The 21853-nt window shown below is 39.9% G+C and overlaps 1 protein-coding gene across 3 annotated transcripts in view; it reads right to left on the reverse strand.

The window, feature by feature from the left end:
* Positions 1–5405: 5405 nt before the first annotated feature.
* Positions 5406–21853, reverse strand: part of MGAT4D (MGAT4 family member D) — a 42055-nt gene continuing 25607 nt past the window's right edge. For all 3 annotated transcript variants that reach the window (XM_052815898.1, XM_052815879.1, XM_052815888.1), the window contains 8 exons: positions 17716–17827; positions 16664–16794; positions 12791–12898; positions 11706–11899; positions 9513–9591; positions 9314–9392; positions 6803–6915; positions 5406–6256 (listed from right to left, as the gene is read on the reverse strand). In XM_052815898.1, the coding sequence (XP_052671858.1) occupies positions 6230–6256; positions 6803–6915; positions 9314–9392; positions 9513–9591; positions 11706–11899; positions 12791–12898; positions 16664–16794; positions 17716–17827 (843 nt within the window). In that variant the 3' untranslated portion in view covers positions 5406–6229. The remainder of the gene's footprint in view (positions 6257–6802; positions 6916–9313; positions 9393–9512; positions 9592–11705; positions 11900–12790; positions 12899–16663; positions 16795–17715; positions 17828–21853) is intronic.

The following is a 21853-nucleotide window of genomic DNA, read 5'->3' on the forward strand; positions in this document are numbered from 1 at the left end:
CCCCCCCCCCCCCCGCTGCCAGGGTTGCGGTCGCTGAGGAGCAGGTGCTGCCGCTCCGCCCAAGCCAATCAAGGCGCAGCAGGCGCGGCCCTTGCCCAATCCGCGCGGGAACCGCGACCTCAACGAGCCGCCGCGGAGGGCGGGTGGGCGGGCACCGGCGGGCAGGTAGTCGCGCCAATGGAGGGCGCCCTCCCTGCGGCATAAGCCAATCGCGGCCCGGCCCGCGGATGCCGGCCGCCCCGCACGTGGTGCCCGAGCCAATCGCCCGCCAGCCCCTTCCCAAGCGGCGCCATTCGCCGCCCGGGCCCGGCACGGGCCGGGGGAGACGCTCCCGCCCCGCCCCCCCCCCCCCCAATCTGCCTCATCCCCGGCTTTGGCGCCAAACGCTCTGGCCTCCCTCCTCCTTGAGGAAAAGTTGCTGACAGAGGCGGCAAATTCAGTGACGTTGGGTTTGACCTGCAGCGGTGTGTGGCCCAGCGTGGAGTTTTTTAGGCAGGCTTTGCCGTCATGGCCACTGTCAGTGGGACCTTATGTTTATGCATGGTGGTACCGTCGTGTCCCACGCGCCTGTGGTCAGAAAAAGGGCTTTTTCTCCATCACTAATTGGAGCAATTTAGCTTGAATTAACAAACCCCTTTATTACAATTGGAGACTCAGTCTAGCCGTCCAATCTAAAGCTGTGGGATCGCTAAGTGGAGCAGCTATTGCGTTAATTCCTGACTGATTTTTTGAAAGCCTCACCCAGGCCTGCTGAACACAGCAGGTACGTGTCCAGCGTCACCGGCCTGAGGAGCTTTCTGGCTCGGCTCAAGTTGTATCTTCACACTCCGGGCAGCATACAATTCATGAGCGTTTAAAGTGTAATACATGGCACCGGTATCTGAATCATGCAGGAGAGGGCTGAGACAAAAGCTATTCCTTGAGGGATCACAAGGAACATAAGAGTTGTTGTAGCTGCCGAGCTGCTGACAAACCAGGTCAGGGTTTGGTATGTTTGCATGTGATGCCGCGTCACTTGACAACTCGCATCATGAAAGCCTTCCTCCTAGCCAAAGGCTGTAGGGGTTGCTGTCCTCATTTCAAGCTCAGCGTTCGTTCTGGACACCAAGCATCAAACCAATATTTGTGAGATGAACCATATAACTACAGCCACTGCCTTTCATCCTTACCGTTGAATCTCTTCAAAGGGTGCACCTGCAACGCTTTACTGAAGACTGCTTTTGCAAAGTACACTCCTAGGCAGCCAAGAGCATGTGTCATTGCAGTATCAGCCATCCCCTCAAATGCAGGCAGACCTCACTGCCCAAGAAATTCTTACTAAGGCACATACACAGAGCTTTTCTTTCCATTGCCTATGAAACTGTGGGTCTGTGAAAGAAAAGAAGGAAGGAAATACCAGAAAAGTTGATAGCCATAAGAAAAAGTGGTACTTTTTTTCATAACTCTAAGCCTCTTTCAGCCAGCGCTCAGGGCACAAGAATCTGGTTTATGTTATTTGATTCTTACCATGTTGAGGGAACCCTCTTTTGGCCATAACAATTATGGCCTATACACCATTAAGCTAAGCTTCCCTCCTCCTAAAATGATATATAACTTCAGATAATTTTTATAGATCTCTCCATTTGGATTATGTCTCCCACATATTAGTTTGTTGACTCAGAACTGGGCTTAGAACTCAGAATGGAGTTACCATTAGAATGTGTAATATGAATTGTAAATCCAAATGCTCATATTTATTTTTGTGATATTCTGCCTTTCAAGTATTTGCTCTTTTGACAGTGTCATCAAAATTTAAGATTGCCGTAGATTATTTCAATTACAAGCTCCAAAGAGCAATGTAAACTTCACAACTTAAACACAGTACACATTTATGTCATAGAAAAGTGGCACAATTTCTTCTCTTGTTAAGGCTTAGCTAGAGATGTCTAAAGAGTGACATTTCTATAGGACTATGGTACCATTTCTCAATCATATGATTCTATGATTCTAATGCTGATCAGAAAGATCTGTTATGCCTTAATTCAAATCCTTATTTAATGTACTTTTGAGAAATGGTACCATAGTCCTACAGAAACATCAATATTTAGACATCTCTAGCTAAAAAAAAAATAATTAAGGAATGTTCTTGAGCAATCCATCATGAAACAAAGAAGATGAAAACTATCCTCACAGCTTGAAATACACATACATCCTTTTAGAAGCAATTGCAGAGTTAAAGATTTCTGCTTACTGCAGAATTAATTGTTAATATTCCTACTGTTCATTGCAAGGCATCTATGAAAGATTTATCTGGAATCTTACATTTATGCAAATAAATAATAGTTTTAAAAAAATAAAACATAACCCAAAACACTCTCAGACAAGACAGTTAGTTTGTGCAACCAGTCATACAGCTAACAAACGTGTGACTTAGAAGTAATAGAAAAAGTAATTGTTGGGGAAAATTGGAATCCTTGTGTAAGGAACACTGTCCACCTACTTCCTCAAATATGTGAGAGAGAAGATTTTCAATTCAATAAGTAAGCACATCTTCAACTTTGGATTAAATATGTCCTAATTAATTTTAATAGATATTCCTGTTAAGAGTCTAGTGTCTTTTCAGTGTACATTTAGCATCCATTAGCATTTACAGTAGATGTGTGCTTGTCTTTAAGCTGTGCAAAAAGTCATAGTGACACTGATGAGATTGGGGGCCCACATAACTAATGGAAATAAAAACATTTTAAAAAATCGGTAAAGCCAAGTTCATAACTGCCTTTTGTATTGAAGACAAATGTTAACATTCCCCTTTCAGAAGTCCCTCAAAAGACAAGAATGGAGACACACCTTGCAGAGAAATGAGTAACTGCGCTCCAGTGAAAATCAAAATGGGTTGAATAAACGGTCATTAATATCGAATTAGCTTGAAAAGTGTGCTTTCTTCCCACGCTGGCATTTAACCTGATTAGGTACATGTACAATGAGCCTGAGGTAGTGAATATTTTCAAGACTATGTTTTAAAGCACATGAAAGTAGTGAAGTCAAATATCCTGCTGAAGGAGCTTTGTGATCTGATATGGAATCTGAAACTCTGTTCATAGTTGGTTTTCGACTTAGGCTTAGTGCCTTTATTTTTGTAAGCTACAATTACAATGCCTACACCGCCAAAACAGTCACCCGTAAAGTTAGAGGATGTTGCTTATCCCCTAGATCCGTTACCTGAACTGAAGCTTCCCACGAGGAGGCCTCTTTGCAGCCTTTAAACTGGCCTCGGAGCCGTGGTGTGCAAAGGCGCATGCAGGTTCAGTGCATAGGATTATTAAATGGAAAACCACAGGTAGGAACTTGCTTGCAGAGTGGAAAGGAAGCTGCACGTGTTCTGTAACCGCTCCTTGCCTAACAGAGACTGTTACGAACAAACCCAGCTAATTCACTTGCCAATGGTGGTTGTTGCTATTAACATGCAAAAATACCTAAGAGTACTTCCATTACACTCCCTTATCTTAAACTTCCTGGGGCTGCAATGCTCACTATTCAGCCATCACTTCTTCAGTGAAAATCCAGAGTTCCTCTCACGAGGTTTCTTCGGTTTTATAGTGGAGCTGTGGTTCTGCAGGCTGTGCAAGAAACCTCTGCACTCCACAAAGCACAGGGAAGAATCAGGACTAAGCAAAATCTTACTTTAATGGTGCGTATGCAAACATTCATTATTTGCTATGTCGACATTTAAAACCTCGTTTACATCAAAGTGATGGGAAGTGTATTCTGTGATTGCAATGGTTATATAAAATACATAAAAATAGAAAAACCAGAATGAATGAAGTACAAAGCTGGCAGCGCAGAATAAAAAAATTATGTTTACAAAATATTTACAAAAAGTCCAGTCACTTCCTAATATAATTTCAGGTATTCTGATGAGCTTTTTGAAATTACGCTTCAACAGTTAGAGTGAAATCTCACTGCACTGTGAAAATAAGAGGTTTTGGTAACAAAATATATTACCTTAGTATTTTCCGTGTTTTCACTGATTAATAATCGCTCTGAAATTTCCTCCTTAAAGTGACAGTTCCCTGTAACAAGTGAGTATAAGGCAGCCTGAATGCAGACACTGCTCCCAGCTTGTGACTCTGTTGCAGTGAAAGCAGTGGCAAAAGAAGATTTTAAGTTTTTACTAGATCATGCACCGTCATCAGTAAGATGTTCTACAAGAAATGCTCTTTCTACTTTGATTTCTACTTCCTTCATCTTTTGATGGCAGGTGAAACAGGCCTTATAAGAGAGCAATCCAGACTATAGAGTTACGGTACATTTACAAGAACTTGCCATTCTGAAGCGTTTGCCAAGATCCTGGAGATGAAGATAATCCCTGTGACATGATGAGATTTCAATGAGAGTACTAAAAGCTATGATATGCTAAGAACTGAACTAAGACATCAGGAGAAGACCTACACTTCAATAATTTTCATACCCATACAAGTTTCTAAAGCTCTGCAGGAAAAAAACCCCAAGTGTTCTGTAGGTTACCTGGTGCTTTGCCTTTTTGGGTAGAGGACCCTATTCACTTCGATTTGTTTTTCCCCAAAGAAGCTAAAGCACTTCAGGTTAAGAGAGAGAATGACTTCAGAGAACTCAATTTTGCCTTCCCTTAATGTAATCTAAGTTGTGTTTTATTCCCTAGTACAAGTTTTCGTGACTAAATGTCTCAGACTCCCGTATCAGCAGAGAAAAAGATGATCTGAAAGGCGATTCTGAGCAGGGTCAGAGGGAGGCGGCTCTGCCCATCTCGTGCCAGGTAGTTTGATGCAGAGCCACTTTATTTCCCTTCTTTCCCTAGTTGCAGTTTTAGCCACTTCTTTTTAACGATCCACTGGTCTCAGTTTCACTCAACCTTTCTTTATATTCTAAGTGCTGATGGATAAAGGTGCCCCTCTGTGTATCTCTAAGCACTCTGGATTACTGCATTAATTCTTAACCTGCATTAAACTCTTAACCTAATGAAGGCTGCAATATTTGGTCCAACAAATACATGCATACATATGTATGTATATATATCTACACGCGCATATATATAGCACCACAGTATATAAACAATACTGTAAATTATCAAAATATTATTAGAAATGGTCTTTAAAAAAACCCCTTCTGAACTGTTTTAACATAAGAAAATTTCATCTTATTCTAAATAAAAAATACACTTGTATTAAGAATACAATGCTACATTAATTTAACCCATTTAGTACAAATCCATGCAAAAGTGTACAGTGCAGTTTATTTCTTGCTGTCGGCTGTTAGGATGCAATGCATGCACAGGAGAATGAGGGCGCAGTCGTGCTTCAAGTGCTAAGGAAGTGATAGAGGAATTCTGCACATTAACAGGTAGATGTCCAAGGTGGATTGTCATTTCCCAAAAACGTTTCAAGTGAGACTACTGTGGTTTACCTTTTATTTTTAAATTTATATTGAGTTTTGCCTTGTGACCAGGGTTTAAGTATCAGTACATACTGACTATCAAATTATAGGATCAAAAATTTTATTTAAATAGATTTTCTTTCTACAAAAATATAGTTACACATAATACCCTTAGTACTTCCTGTAATTAATTCAATGCACAATTCACTGTAAAGTTTTACAATCGTCTGAACAATATCTGTTTAAGTTTCAAGTTATTCAAATGGTAACTTGTAGGTACTTCCCATTTAAAAAAAACATTAAACATAACTTATGCTACATTAAGGCTGAAACACACTTCTTCTGTTGAGATCCATCTTCATATTGTTACGTTGTGTGGACTGCTCTAAATACTTGCAATGAATATTGACAACTTTTCCTTCAGTTCTGCTTTCCCTCCAGAATTGACCAGTGTTCTTAGTGGAGCTGAAAAACTGTGTCCTTAATATTTTTCTGGTGAAACTTTTCATACTTCTATGCTTTACTCCCTGAGATAGTCCGTAATGCCTTATCAATTTTTTATAATAATATATATTGAATGTTGCCAAGCTGAGGTGAGATTTTTATACATGACACCTTACTCAAGAACATTTTATAGAAATTACTAACATAATCAGGTTCTTTATAGCTTTTAATGTTCTTTATATAAAGATTTAATAGTTATCTCAACTCTTTCCTAATACACAGTATTAAGAATTAAATGGGTTTGGATTTGTTCTTTTTACCCAGCCAGTTTTTTGTTGCTGTTAGCCTAGTTTTCAAACAATCTGTAACAAGCAACACATCAAAAACGTGGGTTTTTTTAGTTTTCAGATGTCTTGATAAATACCTGAAAAAAACAAAATATATTATTTTCTAAAATCTGCAGAAGCATTGTCTAAGACTTTAGCTTTTCCAACTATGGCTATAGTTTACGGCTGTAGTAATTCTCTTCAGTGACTTCTGCTGAATATTTCTACTTATGGGTTCACACACATTCACTTGGGAGAAACGTGAAGAATAAATAATCACCTGTTCATCTGAAAATGCTTGCATATTATAATTAATATCCAAGATGGTGACTGAAAAAAGCTAGAAAAGCCTCCCTGTCTCCTTTGGTCAGTTTGTTTATCATGACCCAAATTCTAGTGGCTATACTTACAGCACTGCAAAACTGGTGAATCATCCCATTTGAGCATTTCCAGCACTTTTTCTATGAAGTAAATTTAACTTCTCCTCTGAATAATTAATATAATTCTCCACTTGTGTGAGTTCTTCCACACAAAATCCCATTCAAAATTTAAAAAAAATTAATGATTATCAATACTGTATGGTAGGTAGAACTGAAACCCATTTAATAAAGCTTTAATTAAAATGCTTTTATTAACATGCTTACCTCACTAAGTATTGCCCATACAGGAGAATCGGAATTGACTGATAAACGAATAGCCTGTATTTTTCCTATTGACTGATTGATACTGCCTCCTGCAATTCCATTTTCAAAAGCCCCTAAATAAAAAATAAAACAAGACCCGTACAAACATATATTAGAAGGAAATGCTTCCAAGTGAACTTATGAAAAAGCTCTAAACTACAAAATTATAGATTAACTCCACAGATACAACATTAGGGGAAAAAAAATCTTTTGCAAAAGGTCAGACAGTAACAACTGAAAGATAAAGCTATAAACAAGAAGAAGGATTCATTCCTTCAGTTACAGCAACTCGGAGCTAGAGAAGAATAAAAGAAAATAAAGAACCTATAGCTACAAAAGTTAAAACATAAATTTAAATGTTAGTTGTGACCATATACATATGGCACACATGGTCATGTTAAATAATCTAAAAGAGCTTTTCTGAGAAGTATGATTATTTTTAGAAGGATACATTAGGAATCATGGACCAGTTCTGATACATTTCTTCGCTAGTTCAATGCTTTTTAACAAACCTTGTTAAACTGGCATAAAATCACTGCAGACAAATGAAAAACGCTCACCCCCTGTGTGATATTCATTTCCTATCAACTTGCATGTGCAACTGGGAGTTGACAGCATTTTGGTTTGGATCTCTAATTAGAGCAAAACAGCCACGAGGAGGTGGGAGAGAGGTGCAAGTCAAAGCAAACAAGAAGCGTATGTGATGTGAAAGTGGTTCATTGGGAGAAAAGAGCAATTATGTGGTAGAAGAGACAGAAGAAAGTGGCAAGCGAAGCAGATCTTCCAAAAGTCCATTTTTGTTCACATAGTGGTGTTTTTAGTAGAAATCAGGCCTTGGCAAGCACGTGGAGAATCTGCAGTTCATTTAAGAGAAGTCACACACCACCCTGAGGAAAGAAGAAGGAGAAGCAGGGGTGGGGGCAAAAAGGGGGAAGGTGTGTTGCATTATGCTTCATCTTCATTTCAGGTTGGAGCGCAAGTTAATGCTGTCATAATAATGAAAAATCCTTGTCTTCAGCTAAGGCTGCAAAATCCAAACCAGCATCAATTATCCTATGTGGTGGGTTGACCCTGGCTGGATGCCAGGAGCCCACCAAAGCCACTCTGTCACTCCCCTCCTTAAGTGGACAGGGGAGAGAAAATATAACAAAAAGCTCGTGGGTCAAGATAAGGACAGAAAGAGATCATTCACCAATTACTGTCACGGGCAAAACAAACTCGACTTGGGGAAAAAAAATTAATTTAATTTATGACCAATCAAATCAGAGTAGGATAATGAGAAATAAAACTAAATCTGAAAACACCCCCTCCCCTTGTTCCTGGGCTTAAATTTACTCCCAATTTTCTCTACCTCCTCCACCAAAGTGGTGCAGGGGGATGGGGAATGGGGGTTGGGGTCAGTTCATCACATGTTGTCTCTGCCACTCCTTCCTCCTCAGGGGGAGGACTCCTGACTCGTCCCCTGCTCCAGCGTGGGGTCCCTCCCACGGGAGACAGTCCTCCATGAACTCCTCCAACGTGGGTCCTTCCCACGGGCTGCAGTTCTTCACAAACTGCTCCAGCATGGGTCCCTTCCACGGGCTGCAGTCCTTCAGGAGCACACTGCTCCAGCGTGGGTCCCCCGTGGGGTCACAAGTCCTGCCAGAAAACCTGCTCCAGCCTGGGCTCCTCTTCCCACAGGTCCGCAGGTCCTGCCAGGAGCCTGCTCCAGCGTGGGCTTCCCACAGGGTCACAGCCTCCTTCGGGCATCCCCCTGCTCCGGCGTGGGGTCCTCCCCGGGCTGCAGGTGGATATCTGCTCCACCGAGGAGCTCCCTGGGCTGCAGGGGGACAGCCTGCCTCACCATGGTCTTCACCACGGGCTGCAGGGGAATCTCTGCTCTGGCGCCTGGAGCACCTCCTCCCCCTTCTTCTTCACTGACCTGGGGGTCTGCAGGGCTGTTTCTCTCACATATTCTCACTCCCTTCTCTGGCTGCAGTTGTGCAGTTTTCTTTTTCCCCTTCTTAAATCTGTTCTCCCAGAGACACTACCATCGTCACTGATGGGCTTGGCCTTGGCCAGCGGCAGGTCTGACTTGGAGCCGGCTGGCATTGGCTCTGTCGGACATGGGGGAAGCTTCTAGCAGCTTCTCACAGAAGCCACCCCTGTAGCCCGCTGGCTACAAAAACCTTTCCACAAAAACCCAATACATCCTGTTAAGACCTTGCAGAGACTGCAGTTAGTTTTTCTTCTAATTAGATGCCTTGGCTTTTGCCACCGCTGGTAGGGTTCTTCATTATTTAAAACAAAATAAGATAGTCATTGGTTAAACATCATATCCTATAATATGCAGTAGCGCAAAGGGTTTCTTTTCCTTAGTAGTTCGCCTTGGAATGCTGTATTTATTACAGAGTTAATGAAATTCTCAAATGCAGAAACATTTTATACATAAGAACAAAATTTCTGGTTTTGAAGTGACAGTAAACAATTTACCTATTTTTAAGTATCCGTCTTTGGTTGCTGGGTAGTTAAATTTACTTCCATTGTCAACCGGTTCTTTTCTTAGCATTTCCTGTAAAAAAAAAAACCATAACATCTCCAGAAATATTTTCTAGGGCATGACATTTTATGCTGAACATCATTCTGAAAAAGAAATAGCACTGTCTATTACAGTTGGAAATGAGAAACTTACATCAGCTGGCAACACTTCCACGGTAGTGTTAAACAGTTTATCACCAGGGTGCTCCATGTTTCCACTTCTGAAGAAGTACCTGATGATAAAGGTGTATTATTTTCAGGTATTTTATACTTTAGAGAAGTTCTAAGGAAAGTTTTGAAGGAAAGTTTCAAATATCTTTTCTTTAATTAGTTGTGGGCTATAGAGAACAGAAATAGGCATTGAAACTTTTCAGTGTGTGACCAAACCATACTAGATGCTTTTCATTTTAAACAGAACAAGCATCAAAAACATCTTTCTCTGGACCCACAAATGCAAGTGTTCCCCCTTTTCAGTGCTCAAGTTCCAAATAAATTAACTTTCCGGGTTTAAATGGCTAAGGAAGATCTGCCCTCTGATCTGTTCCTATCATCCTAAGGCTGAGGTGAGATGGGCTTCTGGAATGCAATGGCAGCAAAAATCCCTGTTTCTACTAGACCATGTGCTACATGCCAAGAGAATCCCACTTTTTATCAATAGTGATCAATTCAGGTGCTTCTAAATAATCTCCTTGATAGCCAATGAGCAACAGCACTGTCAGAGCAAGAATCCAAGCAGAAACTTCTATGAGATTTAAAAAGAAATAAATTAATCCCTGTTTGGTTTTCAATTTCTGGCATTAGAGTTCTTAGGTTTTTAGATCCAAAAAGAGCTAAGGAAATTTAAAGCATCAACCTCCCTCCTCTGGTATCAAACAATCAAGACCTAAGAAGACCACCAAATATTAAAGGATTAACTATACATTTTCACAGGTTGGCAATGTGGCTGGGACCAGCCATGAGGCAATACCATATGTAAGTTAACTTCATCCAGTACAGCTTCCCAGTAATAGGAAAATGCAAAAATATAGGCTACCCAAGTTTCCCAAAGCATAAACCAGTTAATTAACAGTGTTGATCACAGAACACCAGTGTTTATTGTAACAACTGTCATTTAGTGCAGCTCACTAGATGGAGATACAGACTTGCTTTCTTAGATTTTTTTTTTAAATAAATAAGAAATCTACAATCTTTGCAGAATGGAAGTCTCTTAGTTTTGTGACCAGTTTGGGGAGGAAGTGTAACTCCAGTGAAGGAGTTTTCTCTCTGAATATCATTACAGAGATATGGTAGTTATGGTAATTTGTGTCAGAGACACTCTCCCAGAACCATATTCCTTGCTAGGTTAGTTTTAACTCAGATCTGTTCTCCAATCTGACACAGAGAGAAGAAGAAACTTTTCTGAACCAGGCAGGACTGCTTCTTTTAGTGCCAACCTCGATCTATATTGTTCATAGAGTAAGTCCTTCTGAAAAACACTTCTCTATCTTAAGCTACAGGTGTCTCTTCCTTTCAAAGACACCCAAGTTGAATGATGTAAAAACAGAGAAGATGATAGATAGTTTCATCTTTTAACATGAGAAAAACATTCAAGGTGGGACTTGGCTGTAGATCCAAACACGTGAAGTTAGAAATCTGGCTGTGACCCAAGTATTCAAGCTCTCATTACAGGCCATGGAGATATACTCGATACAGTCAATGAAACTCAGCAACTGATTCGGGTGACCAAATAGAGAATGAGATGAATACCTGTCTAGCTTCCACTGACTGTATCAAGTAGATCTCCATCTGTCAAGTATAGTAGGAGCTTACACACCTACCTTACGTAGACATCTCTACTATAAACTCTTACATTCAGGTCTCTGAATCTTCAGCTGAATCCCACCTTTGTTAATTCACTCTTCATTATTTCCCCACAATAGTGATATTTTCTCTTCGCTTTCACCTACACTGGTAAGTGTCTGGTCTGGGACATGACCTTTGACTTGACATCCTGCAAACAGCCTTTCTGTTGACAACTAAAGAAATAAAGCTTTCACTGACTCCATTGATGAAATGCGTTAGTTAAAAACAAATTCCTTTGAGAATTATCGTAAGAGAAAGTAAAATATTTAACTGAAAAAATAAAAGGAAAAAAATTTAAAAAGCTATCTAATTACCAAGGAAGAAATGTATTTCAGGAGGGGAATCCAAAGGGGAGTAGATAAACAGGAAATCATGCGGTTTTTGTCAGTAACAAGGCTATGGTTTATGCGAACTGTTGAGCACTGGTGATTTTGAACAGACTCAAAAAATCATTTCCAAACTAGATATATGTAGGCTTCCATATTCCATATCATGTAATACTTACTTTTCAACTTTTAGTGGATTTAAAAAGGTGAAGCTGATGTAGTCCCCTGCCACCGGAGCTGAAGCCCAAAAACAGTCTTTTCCCTTATAAACTTTTTCCAAGGTATATTGCTGGTATGTTCTTAGGCTTGTATCCACTTTTGCAGGTGGATTATTGTGTGTTTTATGTAGCACATTTTTGCCAAAATCTTTATCCTGTTGGGTTTAAAGAAATGTAATTTCACCCATAGAATGAAAAAAAAAGTGCTCCAATATCTTGAATTACTGCAGGAAGCTATTCTAGAAGATAATTACCCCAGTGTCAAAAAATATACAATCTATTTCTAATAGAAATAGAATATTCATTTCAGTGTAATCACTGAGACTCTGTGTTACAGTTTGTAGACAGACCTGTACTGATTACTTCTCAGTTGCCTAGATTTAAAAATAAACTTCCTTCACAGTAGGCTATTTCATAGTTGTCTACTATGCCTGCTGCCAGAACATCAAATATTGGTCTCTGCTAAAGGCTACATGAACCTCTAGTCTGATCCAATACAGCAATTCAAATCATCTCATGCCTAGTCTAAATGCCCATCAGGGCATCCCTGAAGTCTGGTGCTTCATTGCTCTTGTCCTTATCAAATACATGGTAGATCCACTGTTTGCCCTCCAAACTCTCCCTAAAAATCTACTGCTTCACGATAGCCATGCCCTTGTCCTACCAGTATACCTTCTTCTTAATAGTCCCTCGTATTGGGATTGTGGACTATTCGGCCAAAACAAACCATCATAGCTGTTTGGGTTTGTACAGTGCAAAGCACATGAAACCTCATGCTGTGAAGAGGGTTCCTACATGCCATGAAATGCTTCTGTGACTAGTACAAGTGTTCAGATTAGAGATTCAAAGATATTTGTGCAGAAGCAGAGTGCCCCACCTGCAGTTTAGATGCCAGATCAATATTCTCCCCCAAATCTGTAAACCAATGTTCTTGGATATGGAAATACCATCTAATGCCAAAGATGGAATGCTTGAAACTGATTTGAGAAACAAGTCAGAAAACAAGCATATAATTTAGAAATATGGCATTAATTTCTTATCCTTACTTTCAAATTCTGTATCTTCCCAGCCAATGATGAATAAATTCCCACATGCTGAAAGAGAGATGGCTTAGCACGGATACGTAACTTTGCCTTTTCCTTTTCACAGTGTATCTGGAAAGAAAGTAAAAAGGAGGGAAGTTTTATTTAAATAAAGGAGAGACAAACTAAGTTCCATAAGGCAATTCCATTATGTAGTTGAAGGTATGGGTCCAGGATTTTACCCATATTTAAATGAGTTATCCTTAGATTAACAGTCACCTTATTTCAAATGCACTGTTTCTAGACCTAACCTCATAATTCCACTTGTGGTGCTATGTAGATTTGAAGGCTCAACCACCCCTAATTCAGGGATTTCTGCACTGTATACCATCAATCGCACCTCAGAGTGACAAAAATGGACCTCAAATCTGAAACGGATTGATTTTTTTAACTGTTTCTAACAAATTTCATTTCAACTCTTGGCCTTACCATATCATTCTAGTTAAACTATTTTGACTAAAACTGACCTTCTTGAGATAGATTCTGGTTACATTTCAATCTTTATAATTTTGGCTCTTTCTGCTATGTTTGAGAGGCTTATAATATACTATACGTTAGGTATCTTTTATCTTATAATTACATAAAGCCCTTAGATATTGTACTTCAATCCTGATTTTCCAGTTTAGTACACTTTGTGACATGGCATATACCAGGGAATTAAATAACTGTAATTGGCACTAATTTCTGAGTTTCTTGATTTTTGAATGATAGCAAATTACTTCTTTAAATGTAATTTTTGCTCTGTATCTATAAAGCACCATAGTTTGATACAATGAAGCAAACATGCTACAATAATTAATGACACATAATGAAGCATAATAGCATAGAACAGAGCAAAGAGCTGAAATGAGACTCCTCGGGTTCTACCCTTAGTTCTCCCACAGAATTATTGTACGAGTTTGGAAGATCATTTAACTTCTCTGTATCCCAGTTCCCACATCTTTATTTTTGAGAGGATAGTGTGTTTACCTCATCAATCCAGTGCTTTCAGTTCTATAAAAGAAAAATGTTACATAAACTATATCAATGCCTTCTAAAGCTAGAAGGGATAGTCTTCACTCAGCTGGCTTAAACACCAAAACTCATGGGGGATTTATGGTTTCCACAGAAGTACCAATTAAAAGTTCAAAACCACCTGGAAGCCTACAAAAAGAACTAGGTATTTTTATATTTGTTCGGCAAAACAATGGAAAACCACAATACACGCAAATCAATTTATTGGCAGCTGTTTCTTTGAAAAGCACACTATACTTTTGCTAGAAAAAAAATTATGAGAAAATAAACTTGTGATCCTTCTACTGACAGCATTTGCAGTTTGTCCCCTATAATAATGCAGTCTCTAGCATGTCTCCTTTTATGCTGTGGCACCACTTCCAAAAAGGCTACTTATGGCAGCAGCTGAGAATAATCAGTAGCAACAGGACTGGTGTGGTCATTTGTGCAGAAACTGAGATAACGCTCCTTGCTGAGTCAGGCCTCCCATCTTTGCAGCCTGCTGGTCCCCACTACACTTGATAGATACATGCCACTGCATATGATCGCAGAACCATAGAACCATTTTGAGTTCGAAGGGACCTTTAAAGACCATCTAGTTCCAAACCCCCTGCCACGGGCAGGGACACCTTCCGCTAGACCAGGTTGCTTGAAGCCCCATCCAGGCTGGCCTTGAACACTGCCAGGGATGGGGCAGCCACAACCTCTCTGGGCAACCTGTTCCAGTGCCTCACCACCCTCACAGTGAAGAACTTCTTCTTACATCTAATCTAAATCTACCATCTTTCAGTTTAAAGCCATTACCCCTTGTTCTATCACTGCATGCACTTGTAAAAAGTCCCTCTCCAGCTTTCTTGTAGGCTTCCTTTAGGTACTGGCAGGCAGCAATAAGGTCTCCCCGGACCCTTCTCTTCTCCAGGCTAAACAACCCCAACTCTCTCAGCCTGTCTTCATAGGAGAGGTGCTCCAGCCCTCTGATCATCTTTGTGGCCCTCCTCTGGACCTGCTCCAACAGGTCCATGTCTTTTTTGTACTGGGGACCCCAGAACTGGATGATGGTAAACATGATGAAGTTTCTGAACCACGCAGAGATCTGATAGCTCTGATCATCACAAACTGTCTTTTCCAACTCGGTGAGCAGATGTAGCTCAATCCTGGTATGTTGATACTCAGCCCAGGCTGAAAACACGTGCCAAACACCCACCACGACAGGATGGCACATAAAAGCCACAAACAGGTGCCCCGTTGACTCTCCCGTGAGGCATAAGGATTTCTGTCAGCATGCTTTCCCTGTAGGAAAGTCCACCACTTCAATCTGTCAAGCAGAGGAGGAGCAGCTGGGATCTCTGCCCTTCTTCCAGCCTCCATCTTCTGCATTCTCACAAACAGTCCCAGTAGGTCATGCCACTGGTCATTCCCACCCAAGGGCAGCGTGAGACTGACTTGTCTCGATAGGTTTTTGCTACCCACACCAATTGAAATTGCAGTTGCAGAAGGGAAACTCACTAGGAACTTGCTGATAACACTGACTTGCACGAGCTGCCGGCCTGCCTGCCTTTCAGGAACACAGCTTCGTTTTAGGTATGAATTGGGTCTTAGAAGCTAGAACAGTCATTTAAAAAAAATAAAAGTGAAATGTTTCATCTATCAGATTGAGGTTGGCATGTGTTAGGCAGATCTGGAATGGGTGATGTTAACGTAATAGTATCTTCTTTTTATTCTGTTGCCACAGGCAGGCAAGTACCTAAATTAGAGGTAGTTGAGGCTCACTCTAACTCCTATGAGCCGGCCTAACCCACGGAGTAGGACTGCAAAGCTTACTCCTGTCTGTATGAAGTGGGAATCAAGATTCCTCAGTGGCATTAGTAAGTGTAAAACCAGGGACTGTCTGCTATCCCTGGGAGTCACCTCTGCTACACAGTAAAACTTGAAGCTTGTTTGTTCCCCTCCCCTCAACCTCCTGCTCTGGACAACTCCTATCTTTCTCTTTATCAACACAGAAATAACATGTGCGAACACCTGGAGTGGGGACTGGCTACACTAATCAAACAAAACTCTTGAACCTTAAAAAGCAAGAAGAAGCAGAAACTCTGGTCAGCCCTCTGTGGCACAGTCTGTTATACAAGAAGAGTGTGAGTAGTGACCAGCACCAAAGACTGGTGAGAGAAAGAATGCGAAAGGACATCAAGAAATACTTAACATATCATTGGGCTCACCTGTAGTGCTAGAAATGGCACCTTTTGCAATTCAACACAACAGTTTCTTTCATTTTTAGTGAAAAGTATCATTTAGTTCGTTGGATCTACATGTTTCCCTGCTTTTTTTTTTTTCAGGCAAAGTCAATTTTTTTCCCAGGTAGTAAAAGATTTAAAGCAAAACACTTAAGTTCTGCTTCCTGAAAGAAACGAATCGGTATGCAAAAGTCAGAACAACTGTGGTTGTAAAATTGTGTGCTTTACTGACTTTCATATTAGAAGGTCAGCAGAAGGTTATGAGAAATGATAGTCCACATAGGTTTACATATTCAAAATTTTCTTTGGTGCTGCAGGGTTGCCTACGTGACCAACTGCAGGCAGATGTGAGCTTGTGCTGTCCATCTTCTGAGCTGATGGAGGCAAAACAGCTCTGGTGCATAAATCTGAATTTCAGTGAGTCAGGCCTCTCCATATGCCCTAATGGGCTCACACACAGTGCCACACTATGCAGATCCACAGCAGATCTTTCCCCACAAATTCCAAAGTCAGTCAGGTTTGAGAGATTTCTATTCCGTTTCTTGAAAATAAATTATTTTGTCACTGAGACTGTTTGAGTATTACTTATGTTCATAAATTCAGACATACTTACTGCATCCTTTTCTGGATTGCACACTTTAACCCAGAGCAGGTGGTCTATAAGCCAGTCTATGGGCTTATCTTTATAGAACATGAGAAAAAATTCCACTATGAGTGGCAGGTCTTCTGATTTAAACAACTTTCCTGAAAGCAAGACAAGAAGTTGCATATTCAGATGTTTTTATTGCTGTGCAAAAATCACCAGCTTTATGTTTACTCCAGCCTTAAACACATGGATGCAATTTTGATATTTAGTGAAAATTTCACACAGACTCTAGCTTTGGAGTTGCTTATCCTCCAGCTTGTTGGGATTTTGAAAAGATTTCCACCCCCTGCCTCGAGATATTCTCACATAGTCAACCAGTTGAATAATCAAGCGTGCAGTTATATCCTAGTTCTAAACAGAAATCTGCCAGTTACCTGTATCAGTGTGTCAGATGAAATGAAATCTGAATAATTCCTCAAAATGCTAGACATGCAATTTCACTGGCAATACTATACTGAGTATCTTTAAATTAAGACCTAGATATGAAAAACATAGCTTTTAAAATACTATCACTGTTCATTTAGTTCTCTTGCTATTTGTATTAGCAGATTGTTAGATTTCTTTGTTTGACCTAACACTTATAAGGTGTTATCACAAGTAAATTGTATTGGAACCAAAGAAAAAAAGAAACTTAATACTTAAAATAATAAAAAACCTTCCCTACAATATGGGATGCATGTTCTGCTCCACAAAGGAAAGGAAGCGGATTTTTATAGACTGTTCAAATTCCATTCTTGAAAAGAAGACTACATGCTACAGGGGCACGTAGTGTCCAGAGGCGGAAAATTTGCTTCTTATGGGAACCCAACTGCTAGATCCTATGTTGAGGACACTCAGCATTAAAAAGACACTTTTAAAGAGCACAAAAAGTAAAAGACTTTCAGTGGGAGCTTTCCTGAAGAACCAAGGAAATTTTGATATGCAAGTCCTTCCATGCTTTGAAATCTAATCCTGAGTGAGACCTACTCGACCTACGCAGCTCCAAATCCAATTGACCCTGCTGAGGTCTTAATACTTACCAATAAATCCAAGCTGCGAGAACTCAAGAATCATCCATTCCTGGGACTGTTTAGCAGCAAAGTTTTCTATACTCTGAATATAATCAGGTTTGGCTATAATATCATCCTCCAGCTGGGGAAAAAAAGAAAAGCAACAAAAAAAGAGAAGGCAAAGCGGTGGGTTTATTGCTTGCAGAGGGGGGGGGGTGTTGCCACACATAAGTGATAACTGCATTGTGTTTGACTGCTGTACAGTGTGTACTGAAGCTGGGCCAAACAACAGTGGATTGCTACTTAGCTTCTACATAAATCTCTGTTTCAGTATCATTCATTAAATATTTATTTACAGGAGTGACTATAACATCATGAGTGCTTCTCACTTTTCCGAGACAGGAGGAGTCCCCATCTTGAAGAGATCTCACTTAAAAGAAAACATTAAGCAAAAAGATCGAGGCTAAGGAAGACAACAGTAGACAGGTTGTACTGAAGTTGTATAAGCACTGATAAGCAATGGGAGCAAAGTGAAAAGAGAGGTGACTAAAGCAGATGGTTAAAAGCTCCGTAGAGTAACCTGGGCAGACTTTGTCGTACCTAAAAGGCGACTGAGAAGAACTGTGGATGATTACTGAGATGCTAGTAGAGAGCAAGTTGTTTCAGGGAATACTAGTCATTAAAGAAGGAACGTGCTGTGAATCACACTGAAGGACAGGAATACATAGAACTTTTGAGGTGTTGTAAAGGCTGACACAGAATATAGCAGTAGAGCCAGCTAAAGGATACTTGGAAAAGGAGACTGACATCCATCAAGGAAATGGGAAAGGCCTTGGCTGCATTTCTGCATGGCTTTCAGAGAAGAGTGCGGGATCTGAAAAGCCACAAGCTGTTGCAGTAACTAAAGCTGAGGATAATGAGTCCAAACAAGGAGAGGTAATGACACAAAGGAAATAAATTAATTCCAGAAATAATTAAGGAGCAAGCAATTCGGGGTATGAATTTGGTATGGGTGTGAAAAACACAGGAAGAGGAGGCTAAGCCTTCAGGAAAATGTTGTTGGGGTGCAGTGTAATGATACAGTTAATTTCATCTAACTGCTGTACTTCATTGGCCCTGGTGCTTGTCTGGTAGCACTGGAATCTGGTTCAGAAAGCTAAATAGGTAGAAAATAAATGCTATGAGAAAAAAAAAATTGCACCGTTTCCTGCTGGGTTTGCATCCTTAACGGACTCAGTGCAGAGTCAGCAGCAAGAGCTTGAGAGAGCAGGCCCACAGCTTTTAGCTGAGTTTGGCCATTACTGCAAGTGTAGGGCTGGTGGGGGAGAAATGCGTTCTCAACAGTGAACTCAAGAGGAAGTAGAATGAAGTTTGAAAAACAAGATTAAGAGATCTGTTTTGACCCTGTCAGCTTTTACTGATGGTAAGATAACAAAAAATAGATAGATAGAGACAAACCGATCAAGATGAATGCTTATTAACGGATTCTGAGATCTGGGGATTGACTTGAGGTGACAGTTATGCAGAAGAGAACAACAAAAAAACCCCCAAAACATCAACTTACAAGAAATCGTGCATAAAATTAAATGAGCTAAGAGGATTACCCAGTAGATAGATGTAAAGGGAGAAGAGCAAGAAATCAAAGGGAGTTTCAGGGAATCCTTAAAGAGAAATTGAGGGGCACCCAAAATAGGATGAAAGGCAGAGAGAGGAGTATCTCCAAAACCTAGTGAGGCCACCATATTGAGAAACACTAAAAGAAAGTATACAAAAGTAGTAAAGATGAAAAATATAGAGAGTGTGATGCAAAGCGGGTGTGAATGTGGTTATGAACTGAAAATAGTTTTGCATAGGGAGAAGTCTGAAACAGTCTTTTCTGAAGCTGACCATTGAAAGAGAATGTAGTTTGATATCCCATGTAGCACAGGCCATTAAAAGTTGTTTACTTAACCCTGTACTGAGCCCCGGAATTTGTGTTCGACTAAAACATATTTCTGGAAGAGCATCTGCCATTGCGTAGAGATTTCAGTATCAGTTCTTTCTCAGTAAGTTATACTATGTGTAATTATCCTGAACATTTAGTACGTGGTACCCAAATTCTAATTTGAATTTTTCTGGCTTCAGCTTACAGCCACTTGTTTTTCATATGCTCTTATCTACCAAAGGAGATTATGCAGTGGCTGTACACAGCTGGATCAGGAAGTTTAAGATATGAACTGTCTAGTCCATTTGCCCCATTGCCATGAGAAGGCCAGCAGAACACACGATTGCAGCTAATTTCCCGTCACTCATCAGTACTTTGGGATGAAAAAAAGATACGTGCACAATAGCAAGGCTATGTAAATTTCCTAAGTGATAGACAATAAATGGGTTTCCATGCGTTTTTCTTATGTGGGTTATCTGTCTAAGAGAAGTAAAAATGAAGAAGCAACAAAAAAGTGGTAGCATACAATGGAAGTGTAGGCATAAGATAAGAAAGTATCTTCCTTTCTAAATTATATTAGGGTATTTTTATATTTTGAATCACTGTCCAACGAATATGTGAAGAGTGTTAAACTGAAAAAACTTATTCTCTCATTTTCCACAGAAAACAAACCTCCAATAGTTCATTCCATAAAGATCCTTTTTTTTCTTTTAGTACAAGCATAAAGAAAATTTCAGCTAAAAATGCAATTTCATGAAAGTTATTTCTTTAGGAACTCTACCAAATAACAGGCTTGACCTAGAGTCTAGTGGGGGCGGGGGGGGAGGAAAAAAAAAATCAATACAAAGACTCCTTAATGACTTCACTGTTGCTCAGGCCTTAAAACCATTAGAGAAATGCACTAGAGAAATTATAATAATGGTGTACAGGTAAGTGCTGCTGGCAATATATATTATCAGTATATACATATATGTTCTATATAAATACACAAAGCTCCCCCAGCCTTCACAAGGAAAAAACTCATGAGGTAAAAAAAAGCATAGCAGTAGTTTAGTTAACTAAGTTTGAAGTTTATAACAGATTTTAACTGAAGATACTAAAAGATTTATTTAATGTTTTATTTTCGGTTCACCTGAGTGCTAATAGAAAACGCTTTCCCAAAACTGCTGTATCTGAGTTTCTCAAAGATACTTTCAGATTTGAAATGTTTATGTGCTTCAGAATGAACTAAGTCTATATGGACACAAAGAACAAACGCATCTCCTCACTACTAGGTTGGGATTCGAATGTCTGCTTTTATGGCTATGTTAAGACCCCATTATCTTTTCTCTGACATTATTACAAGTGTCTCAAGGGGCTCTAGTGGACTCCAGGAAGTATAGTGAAAGTGGAAACAAGTATTTCAAAGTTCTCTTAGTTTTTTATTAAGAAAACTTCACAAAAAAAGCCCGAAAGGAGCAGTAGCTGATTCAGGGGGTTGGAGGTAGGGAAAGATAGGGAAAGTAGAAGAGATGCTTCAAGTAGAAGAGATGAGATGAAATGACCGATGGGATTTATTGTCTTTTTTTCAAAGATTATGTTTGATCAGTAGGTAAGGTTCATCCACAGTGTAACCCCATTAGCTTCAATGGACTTCACAAAGCTACTTGCTTAAATTCTGATTCAGCAGTATGCTAGAATGAGTGTTTATGTGTTTATTCAGCTAAGATCTTGCCTGGCTTATGCTATCATGTAGACATCAAGTGTAACTACATACATTTATCTTCTTTCAAAATTCAGAAGTTAGTATCAGTCACCCAAATGATACTATTCCTGACAAAACAGTAAATAAAATCTAAGCTAGCTCAAGTTTTCCCTAAGATTACTGAAGTAAATCTTTGTCCCAGGCTGAGGAAAGGGATTTTTAAGTTATTTGCTTTCCATTAATACAAGGCTTCCAAATGGAGGGAGATCGTAAGGAACTTTACGGCAGCATGTGTTCCTTCTTTTCACCTATACTCTAGAGAGTATTTTCTGGGCAGACCAGCATCTGTGCTACAGAAGCAGCTGCAGACTGGACACACAAATGAAGAAGTAGATGTACTAGGTAACGGTATGAAGAAAGCATAGTTTCTTCCTAAGAAAATTCTGAATGCAGCCATAACTACCACCAGGCCATCACAATCCAGGCTTTGCTCCGAATAACACAGTTCAGTCCCTATATAATGTCCCAGAAAAGAAAACGCATATTCTCAAATTTCTTTA

The sequence above is a fragment of the Harpia harpyja genome, chromosome 2, assembly GCF_026419915.1.
Source record: "Harpia harpyja isolate bHarHar1 chromosome 2, bHarHar1 primary haplotype, whole genome shotgun sequence".
Taxonomy (NCBI): domain Eukaryota; kingdom Metazoa; phylum Chordata; class Aves; order Accipitriformes; family Accipitridae; genus Harpia; species Harpia harpyja.